Source organism: Acanthopagrus latus, chromosome 1 (genome assembly GCF_904848185.1).
Source record: "Acanthopagrus latus isolate v.2019 chromosome 1, fAcaLat1.1, whole genome shotgun sequence".
NCBI classification, from domain to species: Eukaryota; Metazoa; Chordata; class Actinopteri; order Spariformes; family Sparidae; genus Acanthopagrus; species Acanthopagrus latus.
Window position 1 is genome coordinate 17,959,859 of NC_051039.1, and position 17,229 is coordinate 17,977,087.

A 17,229-nucleotide genomic window follows, 5' to 3' on the forward strand; every position below is an offset into this window, starting at 1 on the left:
TATCAGGTTGTTCTCATGTTAGACCAGTCAAGCGTTGATTCACATTTGAGTCAGTGAAGTAAGTGTAAAGCCTATAACACTGTCTCTTGTGGTTCAGTCAGCAGGCCTCTCTCAGAGTTGTCTGTCCACTGGAGCAAATTATTATCACAAGCAGACACATCCTGTCGAGGGAGCCATTTCCTCTGGGACATGTTAATATAGTTTTGTCTGTGGAAAGTTTCTCTTTCCGCCATGTAAAAGACAATTGATGCAAATAGAATTGTTTAAAGAAACGTGAGAGGAGCCCATTGAAGTGTGGACCTCTGGGGCCCTCCATGCACATTCTCCCTCCTCCAGTGTTGATGCTTCCTCATTCTGATCCATCCTGAACGTTCAGTCTCATCTGTGCAATCACATCATAATTCTGTTAATTATACATTTCTGTGGGATGAACTTGGCCCATCATACGTGTTGCTGCCTCGGCATGCGCTTCCTCTTCTGTTCGTCTTGAGGTCTGAAGGGTGGAGCTTCGCGGAGTTCCTCTTGGTTTCATTTACAGGCAACCAAACATCTGACACCCGGTCCTGAGAGCTTGCATCTGTGCTGTCATGATTGACACCACTGACTTCCCTCAGGATCTTAATTAGTGTGTCTTCTGACGGTACTACAGAGATGACTTGGATGCGGCACCTGACCTGTCTGTGGATTCTGTTCGCCACACACAATGGATGTGGTGAGTTCAGTTCTGATCATTTGGTTCCTTTGTCTCTGTTTGATTTGCTGCTGAAGGGTGCGCGGAATTTTGACATTTCTGGCCGTAAGAATAATTCAACTCTGGTCATGTTTCAGGCTGCAGTTTGTAGCGTTTGCAGAGGTTTTGGTGGTGTTCAATCAATCTCATACATATTTAAGGTAATTCCTCAGAGACTGAAAATACGGGCTGCACATCTCACAATTTGCTTTTGTTTTATTTGTTTTACTTTTGTGTTGTAATATTTTGCACATAGGTTGAATCTAACATGATAGTTTGCATTCTGGATTATAATCTATTTGTAAAATTGTCAGTTTTGTTTGTGGAATTGGGTTTTTTTTTGGGGGGGGGAATTCATGTACTCAAAGAAGTATTACTGCGGTGTAGAAATCCTCGCTTACAAGTAAAAGCCAGACATTAAAATATGTATTCAAGTAAAAGTATAATAAGCACTGGCATCAAAATAAGAGACTGCTCACTAGCAAAGTGAAGTGCTCACTATGCAGAAACGCATATTTCCTATTTATTTTATTTGATTACTGAAGGATTGTGCTCATCGCTTTAATGTTGAAGCCATTAAAGGTAGTTTAACTACTTCATATAATTTATGTGCTGGGTAGCTTCCTCAGGGATCAATTAAATATTCAATGTTAATTGTAGTATTACATAATAATGTCTTGGTTATTACATTTTGTATTATTAAACTAAACCTGCAAGTAACTAAAAGTTGCCCGACAATTGTGGGGTAAAAAGTACCGTACAATTTTTGTCTCTGAATTGTAGTAGAAGTATCACTGTGAGAAGTACAACTTCAAGTACGTAAAAGTTCTGCCTGACCACAGTACTCGTGTAGATGTTCTCCGGCACTCTCCACCACTGATGTGCACAAATCCTAAAGCACATACTCACTTCTCTCTCCGGACTGAAACTGGATGTATTCTGACACGCGTCTTTATTATTTTGATCCAGTTTACAGTGACATTCAGTTCCTTGAGAGGCAGGAGGGCCAATCTGTGGTTCTGCCCTGTGCGGTCGAACCGAGAGCGCCTCCGCCCTTCGGCTGGTCCCTGATGCGCAGCTGGTTGCATCACGGTAAGGTGATGTACATGCACACCAAGACCGAAGCCCACGTATTCAATGCCGACGACAAAAACCGCACCAGGGTCAGCGGGGACCCGAGCAGCCACTCTCTGAACGTGACCATCTCTGATCTGAGGGCCAGCGACACAGACCGCTACTACTGCGAGTTCGTGGTGGACAACCCGAGCCACGAAGATTTACGACTGCCTGGAAAGACTGAGTTCTTCCTCCTCGTGACTGCTGGTGAGTTGTTTGTTTTTGTGTGTTTTTTTTTTAATTTCATCCCAAAGACGTTTCATCTCTTTTGTTACTCACAGGAAGTTTCCAAAACTCCCACCCACAGTAACGGTGAAAGGGAGGGCTGAAACATCCGCGTGCGTTACCGCAGCAGGGGGGTTGACATTTAAAGAGTGGGTTTGGTGCTCACGCGAAGCAACACTGTCTTATACAGCATATTTATAGGTGTTGTAAATAATAATGACTGCCAAGAAGTGAGAGTAAAGATAATGCTGGAGGATGGAAATATACCAGCAAGAAGGATATTTCACAACCCTGCCACCCCGAAGTTCCTCTTACTAATAGTCTAACTAATAAATAAATAACTACATACTATATATAAATGATGTCTTATCAAAAAAAAAAAAAAAAACAAAACAAAAAAAAAAACGTTTGCATGAAAGTCTAATTTTCTTTGTGGTGAGACTGTTGTCATGGTCTCTCAGCAGTTCCCCAAACCTCAACATTCAACACACAATGCTGCTCTGATCATCTGATCTTGACATATGGAGCCGCTCGTCTTCCATAATTTCAAACACTGATCATCATTTTGTTCTGGGTGACTCATTCTGGTCAGCGATTTTCTGTTTCGGCATTGAGATCATGGGATAAAAAAAAAAAAAAAAAAAAAAAAAGCCTGGCCATGAATTACCTCACCTTGTTACACTGAGCTGGTTTTAGATCTAAGAATACAACACTGCCGCCACCACAAACAAACACAAGTTAAGTAATATTACATCTTTTTATGGAGGAAAAAAAAAAGTGTCCTCATAAGTGTCATAGAGGTCAGAATGATCTCACTGTATCCATCAGCACAAGCATGTCGCAGGTCATATTCTAAGTTTCCTCCCCTCTCCCCTCTGGAGATGCCCCTGGGTTGCCGGGGCTGGTAGAGACGTGTGCTGGGGGCTCGGCCGTGCTCCCCTGTCTCCCCCCGGGTGGGGAGGGCTTGGCTGTGGAGGGGGTGAGCCTGAAGCGGCAGAGGGGCCAGGCAGCTGTGGAGGTGTTGTACCACTCAAAGCGTCACCACAGCAGCAGCCATCCCTCCCACTCCTCCTCCCAGTTTCCTGTCGAGAAGGTCCATCTCTCCTCTGCGCCCGGCCCCGGTGGCATCACCTACAACCTGACCCTGCAGCAGCTGCAGCCGGACGACAGCGGCCTGTACAGCTGCCAGCTGCTCCTGCGGGGCCGGCCCGACAGCAGCACCCGTCTAGGGAGACAAGCGGTCCTTGTTTCTGTGCAAGGTGGGTCACGGCAGGACCTGATGGCCAGGTTCCTTCAACTAACCCGCTATTATGTCACGCTAACTGTTGCTCTGCCATGTGTTTCCTCTTCCTGACATCAGGCCACTTCAGGATGTTGGCCTTCTAATAAGACAACCACAGCTGATGATATCAGTAACAATTCTTTCTTTCTTTAGGTCCTTGCAATTAATCATTTAAACTAAGTAGGTCTGTGTTTCAGTTCTCACCTACTCTGAATCAGCTTCCTGTCAGCACCATCAGTGTCACAACAGCAACACACTTGTTGCTTTTTTCTTGTGTTTGTTGCACAACTTATAACACAAGACAAAATTAGACATCCACATGAGATGTGGATGTCTGTTTTTTTCCATATTTAAACGGCATGTAGTAATTAGTATTGGCCATAAAGTGGCTCATAATTTACCAGCTTGGTTGTTGTGGTGTCATGTGTTAAGCTATTATAAGACTATTTTAGTTGGACTAATACATGTGTGATTCTATAATATGAACAAAGAGAAATACTGAAAGCTGCTGTCCTGCTGACAATGAATTTATCCCACTAATAAGTTTAAACTGTGAAGCTAATAATAATCTATTTATAGCAAAAGCACTTTTAAAAACAGGTGTTTTTTCAAAAGTGCTCCAAATGGCAATGAAAGCAAGAAATTGCAAAAGAACAAAATATTGTTAACATTAATTTTAATAAGGGCAACACAAAAAAGATCAGTCGCAAATTTATTAGCTAAAGCCTGATTTATTTCTGTGTCACAGAGCTCCAGTGTTGTACAAGACAAATTAACAGGCACTCAGTAGAGTGCATACCTCCACAAAGGCCCAACAATCCCCTTTATGTGCATCACATTGTACTCACTCATAGATACCAGCTACCAAAACACAGAAGAGGAATCAACAAAAATGTAAACAAAAAACAACCAAAAAAGTTTTCACTATATTAAAGAGGGTGAGAAAAGATCACCAGACCTGTCCCTTTATCAAGAACCACACCAACAGCTCATTGGATCTATTCTGGGCTCAGACCAGATGGAAATCTGTTGTCTAGTAGATCTGTTGATCTGCCTATATGTGATCAGCATTCATCCTCATTTTCATCCCACAGTGAATGATCATAAAAACACTCAAAATACTATCAATGTATTTTGTAACTGCATCCGAGAAATGGGAAGGAAGTTCAGCTCAGCTCAGTGGTTTTTGTTTTTTTTTTTTTGCAATCCCATTGAATGTCATACTTGAACTGCCTTCAAAACAGCCATCGAACATGGACTGCCTTTATTTTCCGGTGTCGATTTCTCGCTGTGCACTTTATGAATGCATATGTATCAGTCAGAGGCAGGAACCCTGTGCGGCGAGGAAGCTGAATGGTGTCAGTGTTGTTTACTCAGGGGCTGCTGTTTTTCTTATCTCTAATGTTCTCTCTCTGTTTCTCGACAGGAGGTCAGTGCAGCTGCTCCAGCTACTCCTCTCTGCTGTACGCCTTGTCCTCGGCCGTGGCCATCCTCCTCCTCTTCCTCCTCCTCGCCTTCGTGGTGATATATAAAGTGAGTGGACCCGAAGTGCCGCACTGTCACCACACAAGAAACGCAGAGTGAAAAATACAACTATTGCCGCGCGTGCTGCACCTGCCTGCTGAGAGCATGCCATACGGTTCCTCTGCAGCTCACCACAAAACCACACTGGTTTCATAATATGTTGCTGTCAGTTGTCAGCATGTTTTTCTTCAATTTCAATGAGGAAGGCAGTGAAACGTCCACTTTTGAGTTTGGTTTTAAGACGTTTAAACTGCTTATGAACCACACACTATTTCTTTTACAAACCAGCATTAAGCAAGTCACAGTGTGGAATACGCAGCCTCGTGTTAGAAGATGCCGCCTCGAGAGAAAAACTCTGATTTTAACACAGGAAATCGAGAGTGCGTAACTCTTTTTGTTCCCCTCACTGATTTGTTTTCCTCCTGTCTCGGTGACTTTCAGGGCAAATCTCGCCGCAGTGTCAAGTCACACCCTCAGGCCCCCATCTACGAGGAGATGACCGGGGTGCAGGCTGCAAGCCGTAAGCTGGGCCCTCTCCATCTGGAGGAAACGCAGTCTTCCGAGTACAGGAACTGCCCCGTGAAGAAATCCTGCTCTGAAAACTATTACGAAAGCCCCAGGAAGAATTCTCTGAAATAAAAAAAATAAATAAATAAAATGTCTTCTTCCACAGGATTCTCTTTATCTCATTTGTACCGGATTGCTGATAATCTGACAGATTGTTTACATTTGGGTATTTTCTTCAAGCCTTTAATTTCCTGTAAAACGCAATTTAGAAATTAGAATTACAACTGCCATGTGTTTTTTTGTAAAAGAAGTCATGTTTACATTGAATTATTCTCACCAAAAGGCATTGGGTTCAGGTTGAATTCATTCCCTGACGCATATGTGAAGAGCAGATTTTTGGAAGTATTTGAAACCTATGCTCAGTTGCCAGTTTATCAGGTAAACCTAGGTGAGACTCATATAATAAATACTCCCTTTCATGAGGGTCATAATATTGGGTTTACATTTGAACAGAGGGATTACTGAGCAGATTTCCTGGATGGGTCTCGTCCCAGAATAGACCATGTTAACGTCAGTACTGGTCACCCAGGAATTTATTGTGAGGGCATATTTTCTTTTCTTTCTTTCTTTCTTTCTTTCTTTCTTTCTTTCTTTCTTTCTTTCTTTCTTTCTTTCTTTCTTTCTTTCTTTCTTTCTTTCTTTTCTTTTTTCTTTTCTTTTTTTTTTTTTTTACATTTTGTTAATTTGAGTAATGCATCAATCTTGATTTTAACTTGAACTTATTTAGTGTGCTGGTATCTATGAGGGGCTGTTGGGCTTTTGGCGGGGGTTCAGAGTACATGACCAAAAAAATAAATATTGAGAAATGTGTTTTTATGTTTCAATTTTGTGTTTTTTGTGTCCATCAGCAGAGAAGACCTAATAAGCGTCCAACATTCGTGATAGAATAAAGCTTTTAGATTAGATTTCTTTTTCCAAATGCAGATACGGACATTTATGTGCACCCATAATGTTAATTAAAAACAAAATCTGTATTTATCTTATGGCTCGTGTGTAATTGTTGATTTCATGACGTGTTGCGATTACTTCATCGGCCACTGTCTCTGCCCTTTGGAGTTTCTGGTTTCTCCAGGCAAAGACTGCTTTGGAGAACAAAGTGGCACAGAGCAGATTTCAGTTCAGCCACAGGAATATGTAGTCAGGAACACAACTTACATGAACGCTTGATAAGAAATAAGCACATGGAAACAAGGGGCTAGTTTTAAAATGCTCAAATTGCTTAAAAGACAAATGGGATGAGTCAGGAATGGAAACAGCCGGAGAAATCAAACATCAACTGTGAATTACTGTAACTGTATAACATAGTAAAATTACTTCAAGTACATAATATTACTAAAATTACGTACATTACATAGGTAGGTTTGTCAGTGAGATCATAACTAAGTAAAGGAAAAAGTGTTTTCACCTTAATCTTAAGAGCATGCGACTGTCTGGTTGCTGGTCTGCTGTTTTGGTGAAAGATTAGATATGTGGGTTTGAGAAACACTCGCAAAAGCCCTCTTCAGATGTTTCAGTATGAGGATGTGTTGCAATATCAGATCGGGACGCTGTATCAGATACTCAGCTATATCACAACCACTTACTACATACCAAGATCCTGCCACTTAATGTATGATGTTAAGATCTGAACCCTTGCTATACAGTAGAGTGTTTCCCACAGAGCCAGATATTATAATGTAATGCATGTTGTTTGTTAAAATATGAGCCACTGTTGTGCAGTGTGTGTGTGTGTGTGTGTGTGTGTGTGTGTGTGTGCTTGTTACCATGATTGTGATGTACATTTTGGGGTATGTAGTTCACGCGACACATGGTTCAGTCGTAGCTGAAGGCAACAGTAACTGCTGAGTTAATGTATAGACCATTTTAAAACAAAACCACCAGCGAGGCAGTTATTTGCAGCAGCCTCGCAAGATCATCCTCTAGAAATACTACCTACACCAAATGTCAGGCACGTCTGTAATGATTCAAAACGTTGGTCCACATTCGGACTCAATTCATTAGGTAGTGAGTGATTTCGGACACAGCCATCGTCTTCTGATACTAGTTCAATGGCAATAGCTTAGCTCTAACCCTCATTCATTGACTGAAGTCAGTTCACTGCCTCTAGGCCTTAGTCCAGCTATGTGAAACTTCTGAAAAAGGCACTCAAACACTTTCTGGAGGAACATTTTTGGAAATTGAACATTTGATCCATCTGATCCTTCCCATTCACTTTGCACTGGGACACGTCTTTTTGAGGTGAGATTTCTCTACTTTGCTGCAGTGAAATGTTACCAAAGTTTAACCTGTGATGGAGTAAGACACCAGGAAGAAGATGCAAAAACAATGATGAACTAACCTATGTAGGAATTGATTTGTCGTACGGTCAAAGGTTCTATTTTTCATGAATATCTTAGGTCTATTTTTCAGTCATTGAGGAAGAAGTGACATTTTACCTCTGATCCATCTCATTCACTTTGGACACATCTTATTAAATAACTTCCAGGTCATTTGACCCATTGTAGCGAAGTAGAAAAACTTCACCTCAAAATCACCTCCAAATGAATAAACTCTATTTACAGTATTCTGACCTTCGACCTCATGTCAAATCAATTCCTTCACTCATTCCCTACTCCCCAGTCATTACATAGGGCCTCTGACATAGTGGACAATATAATGGGTTCACAGGCAGAAAGAAAACAGCACTTTCAGACACTAGTCAGGCGCCGTTAATTACATCACTGCTGTCACAATTGAAACGTCATACATGAACGCCATCAATTTTTATCTCAGTGCAACACAAGATGGTAAATACTGTTCGGTTAGTGAACGTCGATTGTACACTACTTTTCGAGATGCACTGTGGGATAATTCGGACAACACTACAAAATGGTGTACTCACTATGTAGCGCACTATATAGGGAGTAGTGAGCGATTTTGGACACTGCCATCTACTCACTAATCTGTCTTTACAGGCAGGCTGCAGTTACAAAATTTCCTGAATGTAACTTTACACCTTGTAGATTTTTTTTTACATGTATATTCATTGTGCATTAAGACGCTTAGTGCTGGTGATGCTCAAGTCATGTGACCGCAATATAGTCTGTTTTTAGCCTAACACTGGCTCTTTACCTCTAGCGATTTAATTCCACAAACATGACGTTCACATGTGAAGAAAGTCTTGCTGAACAAAACATGTCTGAATGACAGACTCGTGATTGCCACAGGGTTTACTTTAGGCAATAATCCCAAATCCATTAGAAAAATCCTGCTTTTTGACGAGGGAACCAGGCCTATGCTAACTTCCGGGTTATCTTACAAAATACGTCATCGCTAAAATACTCTGTTTAGGTGGAATATACTGCATGACTGTTGTATTAGACTTCATTAGTTTGAGATTATAAAGTGGCAACTGAGTTCAAGTTGTGTTAATCCATGCTTGCTAGCTGCCCGTTGAATCATTTTCCCTCATGTTATAGGAATGAATGTCTGTCAGAGGATGGACGGCTCGGGTCATGCTCACACAAGTGTTGTGCAACCACGTCAGAGAGCCAGTGTTTTCATGGCTGTTCTGAACAAAACATGCGAGAGGGGGAATGATGAAGGGGAATGATGCAATATCAATGTGATACGGGGATGATGGTGCACATTTTCACATAGCCTCTTTATCAGCTGTTTATGTCTTAATTTTCTTTTGAATTGGAAGTGAACTTTTGAAATAACCCAAAAGAAAAAATAAGAAGCTTGTGGTATCAGCTATGTAATGTATGGCTGTAATAAACAGAGCATAAAAAGCAGAGCTTCTGACCTATAAACAGAATCAGGTAGGCACAAATAAACTGCCGCAAACCATAGAAGTGGAATAAATACAATCAGTCCACCTATGAGAAAAAAATGTACAGACGTCTTTCTTTTCCTTTCGTTTAACTGTGCAGGTTGTAATTACTTGTTTATGTCAGTTAGTAATGGTGTTTATATTGAGGAAGTTGCTAACAGAGGAAACAACTTCTTCTTTTCAAGCAGAAACAGCTGATCAGTCATGTGAGTTCAGTGTTGGCTATGTCAGAGCTTACTTCTTTACAAAGATTTTATTTTCAATTTTGCCATCAACCTTTTAAAATTGCGCCTAAATAGGCCTTGACGCAAAGTGTCGAGGCAGATCTGATGAAGCACACTAATGCCCTTAAAAAGTTTGAAAAACTGACAAATCAAAATTTATTAATACTATATCATTAATACTAATTATTAATATTTAATTTACTAATATTATGCAAAAAATATATATATGAAAGTGAGATATTTACCTAAAGCATTGCTGTTCATTTTCAGCACTGTGTATATACCGTCATATCAACCATCCCTTACATATTATACATATAATATTCACTTTATCACTTTTTGTGCACATATTCAGTATGCAGTGCTTCACACATCATTCTGAACCAGTAAAATAACAGGGACGAGACACGTGGTAACAGCCAAGAAAATTTGTAATTTATTAATATAGTCCGAAAGAAGCTCCACAATCAGTGGAAACATTTTTTCCGGTGCATGTCCTTAACAATCACATTCTATGAGGAGAAAAAGAACAACATTAAAAGCCACAACTTTGTATTTCAGTTACAGACATTTTCCTTAATGTTTTTTTTTCAAAGTAAAGAGAAAGGCAAAGGCAAAGTACCCCCATTCCCCCACCCACCCTCCTCCCCTTTAAAAAACAGACAGCCTTGAAAGTCATGGGCTTTTTTTTTTTTTTTTCTTATTTTTTTCTTTTTTTCAGTAAAACCCACAGTGCTTTAGCAGAAGGATAAGCGCTCATTGGTTAAGGATTACACAGCATGGCGACGCAATGTAAAGTTTTGCTAAAACATTATGATGATGATGATGATGATGATGACAATGATGATAATGATGACGGGGGGGACGGGGAGGGGGAGAAAGTAGAGTGGAGGAAATCTGAGCAAGAGACAAAACAAGAACAACCCTACATCGAACCCTGAACCCCAGAGTGTGAGTCGACAAACGCCCGCAGTACAGCAGCTGGGTTTGGACTCTTCCCTCCCACTTGTGCATAGATCATGATCCTTTAAAAACCAGCTTTATTCCTCCACTTGAATCTGCCTCCGACAACCATCTGTTACATGTTGAGAGATTTCTTAACTATTGAATACCTGTCACAGGAACAGACATGTTAGCAGACAGGAGAGATGATTAAAAAACAAACATAACTTTCTTGCACAATGCTCCTGAACTACAGAATGGAAAGCACAAAAAACATACAAATGCATTTTCTGTCACTGTCTTTTTGACAATCAAAACCATTGATCGTTGTTTTTAAAATGTAAAGCGATTTCTACTTAGATTTCACATGTAAAGCACTCCACTTTTATTCAAAGTTGATTCTCAGTCTTATTTGGTAAATATATAACTTGCTACGAACTTGTTTTAGAAAAACAAAACAAAAAAAACAATGGTACTCTCTATATTCTGTTAAACTCATAACCTTCAGTGCTTGCTTGGAGTTTTAATTGTTTTCAGTTGCTTTTATTTCACAAGAACATTTTAAACCTAGAAATGAAGGAGTTGGTATCTGGAACCCTGGCCTTCCTGAGACATAATCCACATCATTTTTTTTTTCTTTTTGAGTGTGCAAGATAGTGAGCAAACTGCGTCGCTTACAGAGAACATAAAATCACAACTCAAATACATACAGATAGTCTGTCGACACTGAAATCAAAACTTGAAATATGACACAACACTGATCAATCCCAGAGTTCTTAAAAGTAGCATAAATCTTCATTTTGCAAGTTTTTCATGTCCATATTTGATGGAAGATGAAATTTGTCCATTTTTTTTAAACATTCCTGTTAAAAATTTCTATCCTATTTCCTTGAACTTCAGACAAATGAAATGCTTGTAAACGACAGGTGACTTTTGCAACAAAAAACAGAAAAGATAGGCACCTCTGAAATGAGTCTTGTAACAAACTCACCTCCCACACTTTATCCCTTTCCATTTCTCCATGAAGTTAACATAAGGGATTACTAGTCCTTCTACAGCTATCTATGGCCACAGTTCTTTGTTTTTTTTCCCATTTTTTTTCTTAGATTTTTAAAGTTTTTTTTTTTTTGTACTTTTATCTTTTTTGATTTTTTTTCTCATTTTTGTATAATTGGAACAAAATGGTGCAATACTCAATGATAATCCTTGTACTGGATTATTCCACAATAAAAGCCACTATAAGGTAGATAAACTTTTTACAGATAGAATGAAAAAAAAAAAAAAAAAGAAATCCATTAAGTCCTTGAGTAAACATGTACACATGAATTGTCACCATCTCCCCTCCGTACTTAGACTCGTTTATCTACGATTAGCTGAGTGAGGGGTAGAAGACACTCAGTGCAACGTTAGAAGATAATAACAATGTCTTATCAGAATAGTTTTTGACAGAAAAACAACAAAACAAAAAGATAAAAACAGACAAAATATAACATACTGAGTGGAACGTAACAGCAGGCCATGTGCCTGGTACACACACAGTTTTCTGCGCACACATTCATACAAACATCTGACGTTCAAGCACACATCTAAGATGACTTTTGCATTTTTTTCTCCAAAGATTTTGTATTTGTAACTTAATGCAATACATTTGTAAGATTCTCTAAAAGCCCCTAAGTGTACCTGTCAGATGGAGAGAACAAAAAAAAAAAAAAAAGAATTACTGACTTCACATTACGTTATTGGCGCTCCATGATTCAAGTATTTGTGTTCAATATTTTTGTTTTTGTTTTGATATGTTTGTGATTTGTTTTATCAACTGCTTGGGCTGGGCTTTTTAGACAGGCTAATTAACAAACAAATACACATATGTACAGTACAAGCACTTCAAAGTACTGTAATATGTCGCCTAAACCAGAACGTGCATATCTGACTCTGTATAAGAAAGACGCTGCTTTCAGTCAATCAAGTATCAGCTCACACCCGACCCGAATTCTTTCCTTCGTATCACTTATTTGCGGGGAAAATACATATTGCTCATTTTCAGTTTGTATTAAACCATGACCTTTCAAAACAACAAAGAAAAGTTTCAGAGGTTACGATCCAAGAAGTCTGAAGAGGTGATACCACACACCATACTCACAGTATATACGTATATATATATGTAGTGTATACATATATACTGTTATCTAGAACAGAGCTGTAGAGAGGAGAGCCTCTCGATGCTGGTGCAGCATGGGAAACCCCCTTCACTGTCAGGGTTCTCCAGTTAGTACAGGATGCTGGGAGGTCCTCGGCTATTGGGTCTGTCTGAGCTTGGATCAAGGCAGTTACAGAAACAGGCAATAGTGATTTTTGCTTGTGTGCTGCAGGACTGCAAGTCCTGAAAGGTAGCCTTTTCCCGTTTTCTTGTTTATTTTTTTTTTGTGTAATTTTTACAAACTTTTTTTAAAATGTTTTTTTTTTTAAGACTTTGTACCTCTTGAAATGTGCCCCTCCCCTCCTGCTGATGCAGAACGAGGAGAGTGAGGCTGATACAGTGGGCCCAAGCCATCTGGGTCTGTGGAAATGTACAGTTCAGCGGGCCCCGCTTTGAGCAGGACACACAACATAAAAACAAGATAAATACAGCATCCACAAAAAAAGGCACCCCAGCCACCAGTCTACTCCTTTAGATGGTGGTAGTAGAGGCTGATGACCGGGGACGTTTCAGCTAGAAGTGCAGAGCTTTAACATATTATAGATCTTTTTTTTTCATTTAGATTTTTTAAGCATTTTTAAGATTTTTATGTCAAACTTCATAAAAATGACGTTAAAATGCGATTTCATTTTTGGTTTTTAAAAAAATATGTACCCGGGATTACCCATCATCAACTGTGCACTGTAGCAAACTGGAACCCCCAACTGAGTAAAGATTTTCTCCTTAGCGTGGGGCATTCCCCACAAAACCATAAAAAAAAAAAAAAAAGAAAAAAAAGAAAATCTCAGTCGTTTAAGGGTGTGATGCTGCCGCCCATTTGTTTGATCCCTTCTGTCCCCCGCTGCACCCTCTGCAAAGGTTATCAAAGCTCCTCCAAACAGGAGCAGAAGTGCTCTCTATATAAAGATACAGTATGACACAGCAAATTTATATTGGCACATTACGTTGGCATCTTTACATGCAATGAGGGGCCCCAAAACAGTAACAACAGGGCACCTTTAGAGGAAAGGATCAATACAAGCCTTTTCCCTTCCAATTAGGATTCAGTCGAGGCATGAGGTCTGTAAATATAGTTGCGCAGATGGCCTTTTAATTTAAGACTTTGCTCTCACAGTAGAAAGGACAGATACGGAGAGCTGCATCTCATACTTGGTATCATCAACTCCCCTACCCTGAGATCAAGCTGGACAGAAGTGTCTTCAGCGCAGAGAGAAAGGCTGACCTTTGATAAAGTGTTTGGACTTTAGTACATGACAGTGCTCTGGTGGCTTGGCCTGACTTTACAGAAACGGCGGCCATTCTGAAGTGCACAGGGGTTTGGGGGGGTGGGGGTGAGGGGGTTTGCCAAGGTCTGGGAGGAGTGCTCGTTCCCAAGTCAAGTTTGGCATGCTGTAAAGGGCCCCAGCCTCTAGTCTTTTGCATAGAAACAGATAGGAGGGCCTGTTGGTGCCTGGTGCAGGGGAGGGCTACTGGGTCTGGTCTGAGGTGGATGAGGAGGAGAGGAGGTCATAGCGTAGCAGCTAGGCAAAGGGCAAGGGGGGACAGCCTGCAGGCAGGCGGAGCAGCTTGGAGCGACAAACACCCACACCCCCCCTTGTCTGAGACACCCTATTTTTACACATCTCAAGATACTACCTGGAAGTACTACAGAATACTGTCAAACACAAAAGCATGATCAGTTAAAAACAAATAGACAATCAATAACGCTCTGTAGTATTGATCCTCGTTTTGCATTCAATACACAGGATGAACATACAGAGGCACCTCTGACCAAAGTGTTTCTGCATATGAACAGTGAAGGGCTAGTTCAGCAGCCAGTAATTTGTAGACCACTGCATGTAGACAAAAATAACAATATAACACATTGAAAAGAAAAAGTCAAACGATCTTTTTAAAAAAATCTAAAGTACACTGGCAAAAATTCCAGAAATATGACTATAACATCTTCCAGCTAAAGTGATCTTTGTGTCAAAGAACTGAGAGATGGGGGAGGGGGCAGGAACGACAGCAGGGTCGAGCGGTGGCGGCCCCCCCACCCCATCCCACGTCGGAGATGCCGTGAGTGGCGGAGAGCCGTGATTGGCCATGTCTTGGAGGAGCTGAGCCGAGGGAGGGTCAAGTGGAGCCCAGGAGGAAGTGCTGCGCTGTGGGACTGCCGCTTGACACCCAGAGGACCACAGCAGAGAGGCACTCGGTGGACGCTCCCCCCACTCCCTTCCTGACTCCCGACTGGCCAGCAGGCGTCAGAGACAGCTGACATTGCGAGTCTAGTGCCTCCAAACAGAACAAGGCTAAACATTTGGAGAAACAGTGATATACACTTTGATATTGTTCAAAGAAGGAAAAAAAATAATAATCATAAACTGCAGTTTCCCCCCCTCAAAAGTCCAATGGTACATTTCAGCTTTGTTTCCCTTCATCCTGCTACCAGAGGAACAACGGCAGACACATTTCCAAGGAATAGATATAGTACATAAGAGCAGTATATTTTTCTGTTGTTTTCAATGTTTTTGCTGCTCCTTTTTTGATTTATTGGATTGCAGTTGAAGCGATTTGCTCTTCATAAGTGCTATGATAAAACCCTTTGAATTTTATAAAAGTCTTAGTCTCTTCTGTTTGTACAGTACCAAACGCAAGGAACACTCGTAGGTCTACTGCATTAGGAGAAACCCCTCTTATTTGGTATTGTGCCAGATACCCAGAACCATCCGATCCCTGCTGCGAATTCAGTCTCTGTTGGGTGTGGCTGTGGCATGCAGAGAGGAAGTGTGCATTATTGTGTACCCAGTGTCACTCTCTAGTACAGTTTGCTGCATGCACACCTTCAACAGCTGCTTTCTTCCTCTTTGCAGAGAGTTTTCCCAACAATTTCCAAGGGGATCGGTGGCCTGGAGGGAATCCAAGTTTTGAAAAGGGGGTAAGGTTTTTTTTTTTTGAAGTTCCAAAGTCTTTTGCTGCAATCAGCAACAACCAAAAAATAAACAAAAGAGAAACCAGCTCCGGTGGACATCAGAGTGTGGACGGAAGAAGGGTCTATGGTGTATATTGCACAATGTAACTGTCACATGAAGGTGAAATTGTGTTCTTTTTTTCCTCCGAAAACTTGCGGACCGTACATACAGCTGGGCTTCATAACAAAATCGGACACTAGAAAATTCAACAAAGCCCCCGTGAGCGACTGGGTTCCTCGTTGAAGGTGACCAGAAGGATCTGGAATTGTAGACGTCAATGATTAGGTGCCACCGGACATACAGTACATAGACATGTACGGAGACACGCAGTGAGGTTGACAAATAATCTTCTCTCAGCTTTTATGTTGTGATAGATATAAAAAAAATGCGCTTGGGTCTAAAAAAAGAAGACAATCCCTTCGAGAAATTAAAAGAATTAAGCTGATGATTGGTAGGGCCAGTCAACGCGGCCAGGCCTCCTTACTGCCCAGTGACAGAGTTGGTCACCAGTCATGTCCTGTACCACTCGCTGGCTCAGAGGGTGAAACTGTGCAAGATTTCAGCTATTTCTTCAATTACAAAACAAACTTTAAAAAACAAACAAAAAAAAAAGGCGGCTTGGGAAGGACCTGGGCCAGAGAGCACTTAAGGCTAATATTAGTGCTGAGAAACAAACGTTAACTTAACTAGTAAAGGTCTTTGAACCACATCATTGGCCATGGACATGCTGGGAATGGTTGTTCTAAGTCTTATTTTGGGATGATTTTTTTTTTTTGTTTTTTGTTTTTTTGTTTGGAGGGAAAAGGAAAGTCTCAGATGGCAGCTTTGATTGCTTCTCCTAAAAACGCTTCACACAGAATGTCATGTATACTAATGGAAAAACTAAAAACACTTAAAAGGTTTCTTTGTGTTGTGTTCTCATTTCAGTTTGTCTTTATATGATGCATTTCAACAATACCAAAAGGAAAAAAAAATGCTTTTTTTTTTCTTCCAGTAAAGGGTAAACCAGACAAAAAAATAAGGACAAAAGTAAAAGAGAAGGTCTGGAGTCTTTAGTCTGTGTGGTTGGGACCCCACCCTTCTGATTTACTATTCACAGTTTATAACAGTTCTAATTGATACTGATTATCGCCACATGATTTGCTTGGGTTTTGCTCCTGTATTTTTTTCCCCATGCCACCCTCCACCGATGGCTTACATGACATGGTGGCGGTCCTGGGTTGGTTGGTTAGTGTGTCGTGGCATCACCCTACATGGACTCCCCACTGAGCAGATCACCAGGCAGCAGGGTGTTGATGGGGGTGGGGCTCCCGATCACGCGGGCATCATCCCCGCCTGGAGGTCCCCACAGGCTCGAGTATTGGGGCACCCCGCCCCACAGAAGGTCGCCTCCACTGGCCTTGCCTCCACCGCCACCGCTGCTCCACTGGCCCATAGAGTGGGACTGTGCTGCCCCCATCCGGTTTTGATTGGTTCCTGGGTTAGCCTGCCAGCTAGTGGTGTTTGCCCCTAGCGACTGGCCTTGTGCAAAGAAGCGGTTCACCTCCTCCTCACCAGCGAACTCCGCTAGGATGGTGGTGTTTCCAAGCACACACCTTACAGAGGAGAAAAGTGGAATTGATTCATCTTACAATGATAATTTAACCAGAAGTAAGGA

At 41.1% G+C, this 17,229-nt stretch overlaps 2 protein-coding genes across 6 annotated transcripts in view; one reads left to right on the top strand and one right to left on the bottom strand.

Annotated features, from left to right (window-relative positions):
- Window positions 1-527: 527 nt before the first annotated feature.
- Window positions 528-6,254, top strand: cd7al (cd7 antigen-like). Its single transcript, XM_037115861.1, has 5 exons — window positions 528-712; window positions 1,700-2,053; window positions 2,953-3,330; window positions 4,780-4,886; window positions 5,319-6,254. Exons 1-5 carry the CDS (start codon window positions 652-654, stop codon window positions 5,514-5,516), a joined length of 1,098 nt encoding a protein of 365 aa, XP_036971756.1. The 5' UTR covers window positions 528-651; the 3' UTR covers window positions 5,517-6,254.
- A 3,641-nt stretch (window positions 6,255-9,895) lies between these two features.
- The window catches only part of tnrc6c2 (trinucleotide repeat containing adaptor 6C2), a 132,351-nt gene continuing 125,017 nt past the window's right edge, over window positions 9,896-17,229 (bottom strand). For all 5 annotated transcript variants that reach the window (XM_037094679.1, XM_037094669.1, XM_037094695.1 and 2 more), the window contains one exon: window positions 9,896-17,167. In XM_037094679.1, the coding sequence (XP_036950574.1) occupies window positions 16,822-17,167 (346 nt within the window). In that variant the 3' untranslated portion in view covers window positions 9,896-16,821. The remainder of the gene's footprint in view (window positions 17,168-17,229) is intronic.

Coding starts and splice junctions, on each gene's coding strand:
- cd7al (XM_037115861.1), top strand. CDS start 652: ATGACTTGGATGCGGCACCTGACCTGTCTGTGGATTCTGTTCGCCACA. Junction 2,054..2,952: donor CTTCCTCCTCGTGACTGCTG/GTGAGTTGTTTG, acceptor TCCCCTCTGGAG/ATGCCCCTGGGTTGCCGGGG. Junction 3,331..4,779: donor GGTCCTTGTTTCTGTGCAAG/GTGGGTCACGGC, acceptor GTTTCTCGACAG/GAGGTCAGTGCAGCTGCTCC.